The sequence below is a fragment of the Mesoplodon bidens genome, assembly GCF_964165515.1.
Source record: "Mesoplodon bidens genome assembly, chromosome: 13".
Classification (NCBI taxonomy): Eukaryota; Metazoa; Chordata; class Mammalia; order Artiodactyla; family Ziphiidae; genus Mesoplodon; species Mesoplodon bidens.
In genome coordinates, this window is record NC_138169.1 from 88741423 (window position 1) to 88753697 (window position 12275).

Consider the following 12275-nt stretch of genomic DNA (forward strand, 5'->3'; position numbering starts at 1 on the left):
ACGTCACCGGTGGCCGACGCGCGGGGAGCTGGGCCTCCGAACGCCAACGCCTCCCGCTCGCGCCCTCGCCGCAGGTGACGTCACCGGCCCCCGACGCGCGGAGGGCGGGGCCTCGGGTGCCTCCGCCTCCCGCACCGCACCGTCGCTGACGGCGTTGTCATCGGGCCCCGACACGTGGTGACGCCATCAGGCCTCGACGCACGGTGAAGGGGCAGGGCGCGCGGGCGGAGCCTCAGCGGGGTCGGGGCTGAGAGGAGAGGGCGGGGAAAGGCGGCGAACAGAGGGGGATCGGGGAGGAGCGGGAAGGTGGCGGCCAGAACATGGCAGAACAGATCCCTCTGTACCCGGTGCGCAGCGCGGCAGCCGCGGCCAACTGCAAACGCGCGACCTACTTCAGCGCGGCGGGGCCCGGGCCGGGGGTCGAGCGGTCCAGCAGGTAACGATGGTGCCGCCCCACCCTTCCTCCCAGGCGCCCCTCCCCGCCCGGCCCGGTGGGGTCCGCCCAGGGCGGCCGGGTCTGGATCCCCGCGGGTGCGCCTGACCCGGGGAGGGCGTCCACGCTCCGGGAGGGGCCTGGGCGCTGCCACGACCCTGGTGCGCCCCGGCGCCGGGCTGATCGCAGAGGAGGAAGAGCCTCGGGTTCGGGGGGCTGCTCCCTCAAGTAGCACGGGCACCGCAGGTCCCACGGCACCGATCACGCAGTTGTTAGTTTCCGAGACCCGTACTGTGTCACCGGAGAAATCGCGAAGATGGCAGATACAACTTCCAGTTAGTTTTAGAAATACAAACCTTGTTGGGAATCACTTTCACAAGTGTAAAGAGCAAGTGAAGACATTTCAGTTTGTTTACTAAGTGCACGTTTTACTTGAACGTGTACATACAAAGTACTTTGTGTTGACAATAATTTTTGCTCTTAAGAATGGGAAACGGAGATTCAGAAAGGTTAAATTGTTACAGTTAGTAAGAGGTAGAATTAAACAGTGCAGACCTTTGATTTAAAATGGAAGTCTCATACCCTAGTTGGTTTTAGTTCGTAACTTATTTCTTACCCAAAGGGAAGAATACTACACTTATAAATGATAGAGTGGTTAGAAAAAGAAACTTATAGGAAGGGGAGATAATGCCTTTCAGAGTTGTTAAAATTTTATTCCTGAGCAATTGTAGAAGCAATCAGTCTTTAGTACATAGAGTGAAAAAGTACAGGTTTCAATATCCAGTTGCTTCAGGATTCCAATTTTAGAATAGTTTTTGGTTTGGGCTATTTGAGAGGCTGTAACATGTAGTCAAAAGAGTACATATTATGATGCTACAGAGCTGAATTGAATCTTGGTTCATTTCCGTATTAGCTAGCTGTTTGATCTTAGGTAACCATAAGCCCTAATTTCCTCTGCTGTAAAATGGGGTGGGGGGGGGCAGTATTTTTCCTCATAGAATTGTTGAGGGTTACAGGAGAAGTTAGTAAGGTGCCCATTTTTAGTGTTTGGCCCTGAAGTGGAGAAGTATCGTTTCCTTTCTCCCTGATATTACCTGGAAGAGTAATTGCGTAGGTAATCTTCTAAGTGGTTGATTTTAGGAGATATTATTTGAAAACGTGCCACCTATTTCACAATCGGTTTCCATCAAAGTTCGCATCTGTGGGTTTTTGCCTTATATATTTTAAGGCTCAGTCATTTGGTAAATATACATTTAGGATCTCTGTGTCTTCAGTGTGGATACTCCTTTTATTGTCAGGTAATATTTCTCTTTTTGTCTCTGGCAATTTTTTTTTACTCTGGAGTCTACTTTAGTAGACTGGTGTGGCCACATCTGCTTTTTGTGGATAAATGTTTGCATGGTGTTAGCATTCAACCTATCTAAGTTGTTGAATTTGAAATGAGTTTCTGTTGGATCATGTTTCTCCATTATTCAATCCATCAATCTCTGTCTTTTGATTGGTATATTTAGGCCATTACATTTCAGGTAATTATTGATACATTAGAGTTTTTTATTAAGATTTTTTTTTGATGTGGACCATTTTTAAAGTCTTTATTGAATTTGTTACAGTATTGCTTCTGTTTTATGTTTTGGTTTTTTGGCCCTGAGGCATGTAGGATCTTGGCTCCTGACCAGAGATCGAGCCCGTACCCCCTGCATTGGAAGGCAAAGTCTTAACCACTGGACCACCAAGGAAGCAAGGAAGTCCCCGATACATTAGAGTTTAAGTGTGCCACTTTATTCATCTGTTTTCTGTTTCTTTGGATTCTCATTCTTCTGTTTCTCTTCTTACTTTCCTTTTACTTGAACGCTCTTTTGATATCGCTACAGTGTTTTTTGGTGTAGGTCTTTGTATAGTTTTTGTAGTGTTTGTTCTGGGTATTACAGTATATGTACGTGACTTATCACCATAGTGTATTGGTATCAGTATTTTACTATGTGGAGTGATTTGTGGAAACCTCATTTTGGTTCCTTTACCTCCCTTCTCCCCCCTGCAATTTAAATATCATGTCCTGAGTATCAGATGGTGTTATACTTTTTGTTTAAATCATCAAATATGGTTTATAAAACTTGTGATGATAAGGATAGGTTATTGTATGTACCCATACTTCTGCTCTTTTTGTTCTTCCTTCCTGATGTTCCAGGATTCTCTTTTTTCATTTCCTTTCTATTTCAAGACCTTCCTGTAGCCCGTCTTGAGATTTCATCTTAGAAGGTCTTTATTTCTCCTTTATTCCTGAAAGATAGTTTTATTGGATATAGAATTCCTGGTTGACACTTCTTTTCTTAGTACTTGGAAACTCTTGTTCCACTTCCTTCCAGCCTTCATAGTTTCTGATTAGAAGTCCACTGTCATTCAAATTGGTGTTCCCCATAGGTAACGCATCATTTATGTCTGGCTGCTTTCACGTTTTGATGTATGTTGGTATGATTTCTTTGGGTTTAACTTGTTTGGTAGTCACTGAGCTTCTTGAATCTGTTGTATTTTGTTTCTCCAAATTTAGGGAGTTTTTAGCCATTATTTCTTCAAGTCCTCTTTCATTTCCACCCCTTTCTCCTCTTCTTTCTGGACTCCAGTGATACAAATGCTGGATCTTTTGTTAGTTTTATGTAACTCCTTTAGGCTCTTTTTTTCCCAGTTTCTTTTCTCTGTGTTGTTCAGACTGCGTAAGTTCTACTTACTTGCTCTCAAGTTCCCTAATTCTGTCCTCTGTCATTTTCACTCTACTCTAGATCCCATCCAGTGGGGGTTTGTTTCTACTATTGTATTTTTAAGTTTTATAATTTCTCTTTGTTTCAAGAGGATTTGAAATGGATTGTTGAAGCATATTTATGTTTGGTGCTTGAAATGCTTGTTACGTAATTCCAGTATCTGAGTTAATCTTAGTTTTGGTGTCACTTGATTGTCTTTTCTAATTCACACTGTCAGTGTTTTGGTTCTTTGTATGATGGATGGTTTTTGATTGTTTCCTGGATATTTCATCTATTATATTGGGAGAATGTGGGCCCTATTTGTATCTTCTATTTTAGCAGATGATCACCCTGTTTAGATTTAGCACATAGGTCCTGGCCTACCTTTGTCGGCTATGGTTCCAATGACAGTTTAATTCTCAGGGTTGTGATTTTTGGTGTGCTTGGTTTATGTGGTGCTACTGGAGCTCTTACTTGTCTCTACTTATGCTGCTGAGGAAAAGAAGGGATTTCCCTAGGCCCAGTGTCTTTTGGTGAGAGGTGGTGGTGTCATCCCATGTGGATGGCGAGGCTGTGTTGGCTGGGCAGTGGCTGTGGATGTACCCTCTCCATACGTGCCCCCTGACTTCCCTGGTGTGTCTTGGTAGGAGAGGAGACTCAGCACCATTGTGGCCAGGAGGCTTTCTGTGCCCAAATCCTTTTTTTCTGGTGCCCCTGGCTGCTCTGGCATCTTGGGGAAGAGGAGAGGCCATGGATAGAAGCCATTTCCTGAGCTGGCTGCTTCAGTCGTGGGGTTGCACTTGTTGGTGCTGCTGGCTGCCCCCCACCCCGCTGAGAGAGGGGTGCCTCAGGCTCATGGGGACACAGAGGCTTCCTGAGGCCTCTAACCTCTTGTTGTGGCAGGGGCCCTAACTGGTGCCACCTGGATGCCCTCGTGTCCCTGGGTGGGATAGGGGAGTCTCAGGCCCGTGGGGAAGGATGCCAATTCCCATGGCTACTTGTCAATCTTATCTTGCTGGTGGTGGTGGACTCTTGTTCTGCCAGGGGAGTAATGGCCTTCCTGGGCTGCCTTTTCTTGCTAGGTTGGGAGTTAGGCAATGCTGGGCCTGTGTCCTTCCTTTTGTCTGGTGGGGACATGTAAGATGTCCTGCCACTGCGTTCCTCCAGTTCTGCATCCCAGATCAGCCCAGCTCTCCTCCTCTCACTGCTGCCTTCTTCCCACCTTCCAGGGCTCTCCTGTGGTTGGCTCTTGCTTTATTTCCAAGGTTTATAGTTGTACTTAGGTGAGAGGAGCAGGGAGAAATGGATTGTGACTGGAAGTTGTGCTTCTACATCATTTTGTGAAGTTTGGCTTTGGTTGTATTTTATCATGGTAATATTTACATATAGTTTAAAAAGTTAATTGGTGGTAAAAGGCTTATGATAAGGTACTGTGGCTCTCTACCCCTCATCTTCATTCTCCCTTATCCCAGCCTCTCATCCCACAGGCAGTTACTTTGGACTCTTCTAGCTGTTTCTTCTGGCATTTACACATCTCCATTATTTCAGTGGCGTTATTCCTGACTTTGTCAGCATCTGAAATGACTATTTCTAAAGGCTTCCTTGATCTCAACCCCAGCCGGGATAAAATGGGATGCTTCTGCCAGGCTCCTGTAGGACTCTGTTTCCCCTCATACCACAGATTTCACTTGACTATAACTGCTTCTCTTCTCATTAGACTTTAAATTCCATGAATAGAGTGGCAGTGATGGTCAGATTTTACCCGTTACCTGGCCCCACGAGATGAGTAGGAAAATGTTCCCTTCTCTTTTACTTTCTGGCCCTGTGAGATGCGTAGGGAAATGTTCCCTTCTCTTTTACTTTCTGGAGGACATTGTGTAAAGTCGGTGTTACTTCTTTAAATGTTTGTTATTTTCCAGTGAAACCATCTGGACGTGGAGATTTCTTTTTAGGTTGTTTTAATTTAAAAGTCAGTGTCTTTAACAGTTATTGAGCTATTCAAATGATCTACTTCATATTTGGTGCGTTTTGATAGTCTGTGCCCCACGACCAGTTGGTTTGTTTCAGGTGAGTTGCCGTATTTATGTGTGTAGTGTTGTTTGTAGTAGTCCTGTACTTCCCTTGTGATGTTGTTTCATTCAGGTGCTGGTGGTTTGTGCCTTCACTTCTATTTGTTGGGCATTCCTGCTAGAGGTTTGATCTTTTCAAAGATCCATCTTTAGTTTACTTATGTTTTCTATCGTTTCCTTTTTTTCAACTTCATTAATTTCTGCTCTTTATTTTTTCCTTCCTTTGCTTACATTAGGTTTATTTTTCTCTTCCTCTCATTTCTTAAAGTGAGAGCTTGGATTATTGATTAGAGACTTCTTTTTTAGTGTAAATGTTTAGTGCTGTAAATTTCCCTCTTGGTACTGACTTATCTGTGTCCAACAAATTCTGGTATTTTGATTTTCTCTGAGACATCCTCTCTGACCCATGGATTATTTAGAAGTGTGTTTGGAAAATTTACTATTATCTTCCTGTTACTAATATCTAGTGTGATTCCTTTGTGATCAAAGAACACACTTTGTGTGATTTCATTTATTCTAAGTGTGGTGCAGTTTGTGACTGAGGATATGGTCTGCACAGGTAAGAATTCCTGGGGCTCTTGAAAAGAAAGTGTATGGGGCTGTTGTTGGGTGAAATGTTCTGAAATGTGATTAGATCACGTTAGTTAATGGTGTTGAGTTCTTCTCTCCTTGCTGGTTTACTGTCTAGTTGTTGTATGGGTTGTTGAGGGTGGGTAGTTGAAGTCTCTTGAGTGTAATCATGGACTTGTCTATTTCTCCTTTTAGTTTTTTCCATCTTTGCTTCACATATTTTGCAGGTCTGTTGTTCGGTGCATTTGTGTTTGGGATTGCTTTGTGTTCTTGATGGACTGACACTTTTATCCTTATGTAATTTCCTTGTCTGTCTCTAGTAATTTTATTGCTCTGAAGATTACTTTAACTGACATTAAAACAGCCACTTCTGCTATCTATTTTTTTTTTTGGTGGTATGCGGGCCTCTCACTGTTGCGGTCTCTCCCATTGTGGAGCACAGGCTCCGGATGCGCAGGCTCAGCGGCCATGGCTCACGGGCCCAGCTGCTCCGCAGCATGTGGGATCTTCCCAGACCGGGGCACGAACCCGTGTCCCCTGCATCGGCAGGCGGACTCTCAACCACTGTGCCACCAGGGAAGCCCTGCTTTCTTTTGATTTATGTTGCCTGGCGTATAATTTTCCATCCTTTTAAATTCAACCTACTTATATTTAAAGTGAGTTTCTTTTAGTCTGTATATGGTTGGTTTATGTTTTTTATCCACTCTGCCTATCTGTGTCTTAGAGTTGATGTATTTAGAACATTTACATTCATTGTAGTGATGGTTAGTTAGTGCTTACATCTGCCATTTTACTTTTTGTTTTCTGTGTTTTTTGTTTCTCTGTTTTCTTTTTCCTGATTTCTTGCAGGTTACTTTGAACACTTTTTAGAATTCCATTTTGATTTACTTACTGTGTTTTATGTTGGATCTTCTCTTTGTATAAATACTGTTTAGCAGTTCTAGATATTATATTATACATACATAACTCATCACAGTATACTTGTGTTGATATTTTATCAATTTGAGTAAAGTGTATAATCCTTACCTTACATCCCTTTATTCTCCCCTATTGGTAATGTAATTATGGGCATACCTTGCTTTATTGTGCTTTGCATTATTGTGTTTTTTACAAATTGAAGGTTTGTGGCAACCCTGCATTGTTAGATGATGGTTAGCATTTTTAAGTAATAAAGTATTTTTCAATTAAGGCACTTTGTTGTTTTTTTTTTTACACATAATGCTGTTGCATACTTAATAGACTACAGTACATTGTAAACATAACTTTTATAGGCACCAGAAGACCAAAAATTCATGTGACTCACTTTATTGCCATATTTGCTTCATTGCAGTAGTCTGGAACCGAGCCCACAATAACTCTGAGGTATGCTTGTGTCTTGTAAAATTATATGTAAATTTTACATATGTAAAAGTACTTAAATATTTCCCTTACATACAATTAGAATTGCACATCAGACCGTGTTATAATTTTTGCTTCATCTCTCAAACATCATCTAGAAAACTCAAGAGGAGAAGGATGGTCTATTATACTGACCCATATTTTTGCTATTTCTGTTGTTCTTTTATTTCCGGATGTACCGAAATTCTTTATTTTATTGTTTCTGTTCTGTTTTAAGAATTCCTTAGCTATACTTTGAGGGTAGGTCTGCTGGAAACAAATCTTTTAGTTTTACTTCATCTGAGGATGTCTTATTTCCCCTTCATTCCTAAAGGATATTTTCACCAGATACACAGTTTGGGGTCGAGCCCTTGAAAAATGTTATGTCACTTCTTGTTGGCCTGCATGATTCTTGATGAGAAATCCGATGTCATTTGAATGGTTTTTCCTTTGTAGGTAAGATATCATCATTTCTCCCTACTTTCAAACTTTGTCTTTAGTTTTCAGTAGTTTGATTATTATGGGCCTTAGCATAGATTTCTTTGAGTTTATACTGTTTCACTTAGTTTCTTGAATCTTTTGTCAAATAGAAGTTTTCAGCCTTTATTTGTTTGAACACTTATGTTTAGGACCTTCTTTTTTCTCTTCTTCTGATACTCTAGTGACACCTGTGAGATCTTTTCTTTTAGTCCCATATGGTCATGAGTTCTGTTCATTTGTTTTAAGTCTATTTTCTGTTCAGATTGGGTGATTTCTGTTGTTCTGTCTTCAAGTTCATTGATTTTTCCTCTGTCTCTTTCATTGTTCTGCTGAGCCTGTCCATTCAGTTTTTAAGTCTCTGCTACTTTTTTTTTCTCGTTTCAAAATTTCCAGTTGATACTAATTTATATTAGCTGTTTCTTTGCTGAGTCTTTCTATTCTTTTGCATATGCTTCAACATGTTTGTATTGCCCGTTGAAACATTTTTATGATGAATGTTTTAAAACCCTTGTCAGATAATTGCAACATCTGCATCATTTTGATGTTAACATCTCTTGATTCTCTTTTCTCATTCAAGTTGAGGTTTTTTGGTTTTTGGTGTAATGAGTGATTTTTGCTTGTATCCTGGACATTTTGGTGTTATGCTATGGGGCTGTGGACCTTATTTAAGTCTTCTGTTTTATCAGTCTCTTTTAAAAAGAGACTCATGCTGAGAACAGATGCCTATTGTCTGATTACCTCTAAAGTATTAGTACGTTTCTTGGTAGAGGCAACACAATTTTTTATTTTAGTGTTAGTTTTCTCATTGAGTGTCTACACACAATTTTCTGTGAATCTTAAAAATTTTACAATTATCATGATGATAAAAAATATTTTACTATTTGTAAAGATGAAATTTTTCCTTTGCTGTGATGGTTTGCAGTTGAAAGCTTTTTTAAAATACAGAATGATTAGTAAGATAGCATTTATCCAAGTACCCAGGCCCAGGATTCCTTGGAATCAGAGACATAGTCTTCAAATTTATAGAATTAATTTCCTTTACAGGGGCTCTAGTTCGCGCATGTTTACGACATTCTTCACACTTGCCAGCATGGAAATGTCTCACTTAATTTTTAAACCAACAGTGTCAGCATGAAGATAGAGTTGGTGATTGGGACAGCACATCTGGGCAACTGGAGTGTGTGTCCTGAGCTAACTGGCCTGCTCATCTGTAAATTTCTAGATTGACATTTACATATATTAGATATCATACCATTAACTCTGATTCAGAAGTTTGTCTCCATTTATGTATAGCATTAGTGTAATTTCTTCTTTGAGAAGTTGGTATTCCCATCGCTTACATAACATTGTGTAAGAGGCTACTACAAGGTTACTGCATACACAGTGTGTGGCTTGGGCGCCTCAGCTTGAGGGACTGCCTGACCCTTGTCCCTGTTGCTTGCTTTTGCTGCTGATGTCAAGGCATGCTGCTCTGGTGCTGTTCCTTTAAAAATTTTTTTTTTTTTTAACTATTCCCTTGTTCATCTCCTGCTGCTGTAGGAAGGAAGGCGTTCCAATTTTTCGGAAGTTCATACAGTTTTGCTGCTCATTAATGACTCATCAGTGACACAGTTGAACTTGGAAGCTGTATTTGATGAAGAAAATATGCACATTTCTCTATAGCATTTTGTCGCTTTGTTTTTCTGCGTTACTTACATGTAGGCAAAGAGGGAGTGTTTATTTTTCTTAAAGAAGGTTTAAGCATTAGGCATATTTTAAATGTTTTTCTCCCTTTAATATCAGTTGACTCTCAGAAATGTTTCTTATCAAAGTGGAAACAATCAGGCTGTTGGATACTTAAGATAAAAATGTGAGTTTAAGATAGTTATTGTATTGACCTACTTTTACTTAGATACATGTAAATTATTCGTCTTCCCGTACTTGAATGTTTTGTTGAAAGTTCCTAATTTTTTTAAACCTTTGGCAGCAGCTAAGATAGCTGTCTTCAGTTCTTACCATGGCGGTATTCTTGGGTTCCGTATCATGCATTCTGTCGTCTTTGTTCACACTGTTTTTACTCATTTTAAAAATATGTTTCCAGAATTATACTTAATTGCTGGAAACGTTGATCCTTCTTGAGTGACAAACCAATTAAGTGTGTATGACACCAGGCAACAAAGACACTTAATATTCTCTGCTTATCCTGTCTCTGAAAAATCCATTATTCATCATCGTATTGTTTTTAAATACTGAGGTGAATTTTTTCAATACAATAGGAAAATTGCTTTGGAAGCGGAATAAATTGCTTGCCAGTTCAAAGGCTCCATTTCTGAAGCTGAGTTACTAAACATGATGTTGCTTATATTCATTATCTTTCAGACTCATTGTACTGCTTTTCTAGCATTAAACTTGATAAGATTGTGACTTTTGCTAAAAAACAACACAATGGCTAAAAGAACTTAATGAAAAAGACTAAAAATCTCATTTTGTATACTATATTATAATATATTTAAGTGGTGTTTTGAATTTTAATTGCATTTTGTATAAATATTCATTTTCTAGTTGACTGTTTTAAAAGAAGTAATCTTACACAGAAGTAAGAAAAAATGAATTTTTGAGAGGAAAAGTATTAGTTCTGTTTTAGATTATGTAATTTTTTGCCTAAACCATCTCAAATGATAGGTTGCTTGCCGTAGGGATGTTCGGTGATGGTACCAGTAGTACTTGGAGTTGTTTGTAGAAGATCATATGGAGAGATTCAAACGAGTATCCCTTTGATCAGTGGAGTAAGGTGTTCAAAAGAGAGGTGAAGATAGTGACTGCCACTTCTCCTGACATATGCTTTCAGCCAGAGGTCTTCCGCCCTCTTGTTTTTTGTGATGATATGGTATTCCATCCTGTACTAAAAGCAACTCTAATCATTGCTATTAAGGTTTTCCCAGGCTTTTGGGGTGATCAGCACAGCACGGTGATCATTATCTTTGTAGATATATCTTGTATATATTTTTAATTTTATGAGATAATAGAACCTGGGCGTTAAAGTTTAATTGCATTACCAAAAAAAAAAAAAAGGGCTTTCGATGCATCTTCACAAATTAGTCTCCAAAAAGTTGTTCACATTCTTACCAGCAATAAGAGTCCCTGGTTACCCGAGACCGTTGGCCGTGCCAAATGTTAAGAATTATTTTTTCAGTTGTTTTAATTTGCATGTTTTAAATGTCCTTTTTGAAAACAAAAATTGTTCCCAGGCTTCAAGCCTTCCAGTGTCTTCCCCTTCCACTGTCTTCCGCTTCCACTTTGAATTCACATTACGCTCTTCCTTTCCGCTTCCCAGTCTGTGGGGCTTGCCCCGCTGCGTCTGCAGCTGCATTTTGCGTCTGCAGCTGCATTTGCCGCAGCTCCGCCCGGCTCGCTCCCTCCAGCCACACTGGCTGTCTCTCCTCCTGCAGCCCTCCAGGATCTGCAGCCCCTTCTAGGTCTTCCTAGACCTTGGTGTGCTTGGCTGCTTTTCATCCAGGTGTCGCTTCTTGAGACTCAGGCTCCTGGACAATCTGAGGAAGACCCCTCCTGTCACTTCTGGTCTCATCATCCCCTTTATTGTCTTCCTAGCACTTTCCCCTTTGAAAATAGTTTACGTCTTGTTTTTGCCCTCTTAGTACCTAAGCTGTGTATGAGCAGGGGCTTCGTGTGCCTCTTTGCTTCTGCACCCGCAGGGACAACGCTAGCACATAGTAGACACTCAGGTGTTTGTTGTAAGGTCCTATTGTGGTGGAGTGTAATTTTCTAAGTATAGCTGTATTTCTTCCTTTGTGAATTGTCTTTGTTCATGTGTCATTCAGAGTGTTTGCTTTTTTATTGATTTGTGAGAACTGCTTATAAAGAATCGTTTTTTCTGTCATGTGCTGCATATTTTCCCCCATTTTCTCATTTGCTTTAAAGTTTTCTTCTTTGATGATGCAGAATACAGATCTCCAGAGTGCCTGGCCATAGTAAGGACTCAGTAAACTTTAGCCATCCACTTTCCCGGGCTCCTTCGTCTAAGATGCCTGCAGGAGTTCTTTTTCATTCTGGTTTATTGTCTGATTGACAAGCCTGTTCCCCAAATGATGGATCTCTTGAGTAAAGTTGCCCGTGCGTAAGGGTGCAGCACACTGACTGTGGCAGCCAGCAGGAGCACGAGGAGAAAGGGCCCGTGCTAAGTGCAGGGAAAGCCGTGTTGCAGGAAGTAGCTCGGCGCGCTGAGGGTGTGTGTACTGGTGAGGGGATATCCGTCTTCCAGCGGTTACTTGGCTGCCGGGGAGCAAGGTATCATCAACAATAATTACAGAAATCTGTTCTTTTTAAAACAATTGTGGTAAAGTATGCGTAACATAAGAGATACCATCTTAACCATTTTAAAGTGCACAGTAAATGGCATTAAGTACGTTTACCGTTGTGTAACCGCCACCGCCATCTACCCACAGAACTTCCATCTTCCCAAACGGAAACTCTGTGCCCCTTGGACACTGGCTTCCACCCTCCCACTGCCCGCTCACCTCTGTCTTCCTTCTGTCTCTGGAGTTGACTGCTCTTGGGACCTCATGTAAGTGGAGTCATTCAGTGTTTGTCTTCTTGTGTCCGGCCTATTTCACTGAG

General features: G+C 41.1%; 1 protein-coding gene across 3 annotated transcripts in view; it reads left to right on the forward strand.

The window, feature by feature from the left end:
- The first annotated feature begins 263 nt into the window (after window positions 1-263).
- The window catches only part of ATP9B (ATPase phospholipid transporting 9B (putative)), a 206060-nt gene continuing 194048 nt past the window's right edge, over window positions 264-12275 (forward strand). Inside the window, exon 1 of one of the 3 annotated variants that reach the window (XM_081253348.1) lies at window positions 264-436. In XM_081253348.1, the coding sequence (XP_081109474.1) occupies window positions 321-436 (116 nt within the window). In that variant the 5' untranslated portion in view covers window positions 264-320. Of the gene's footprint in view, window positions 437-12106; window positions 12223-12275 lie in introns of those variants that run through there. The other 2 variants (XM_081253346.1, XM_081253347.1) reach the window with 2 other exon arrangements.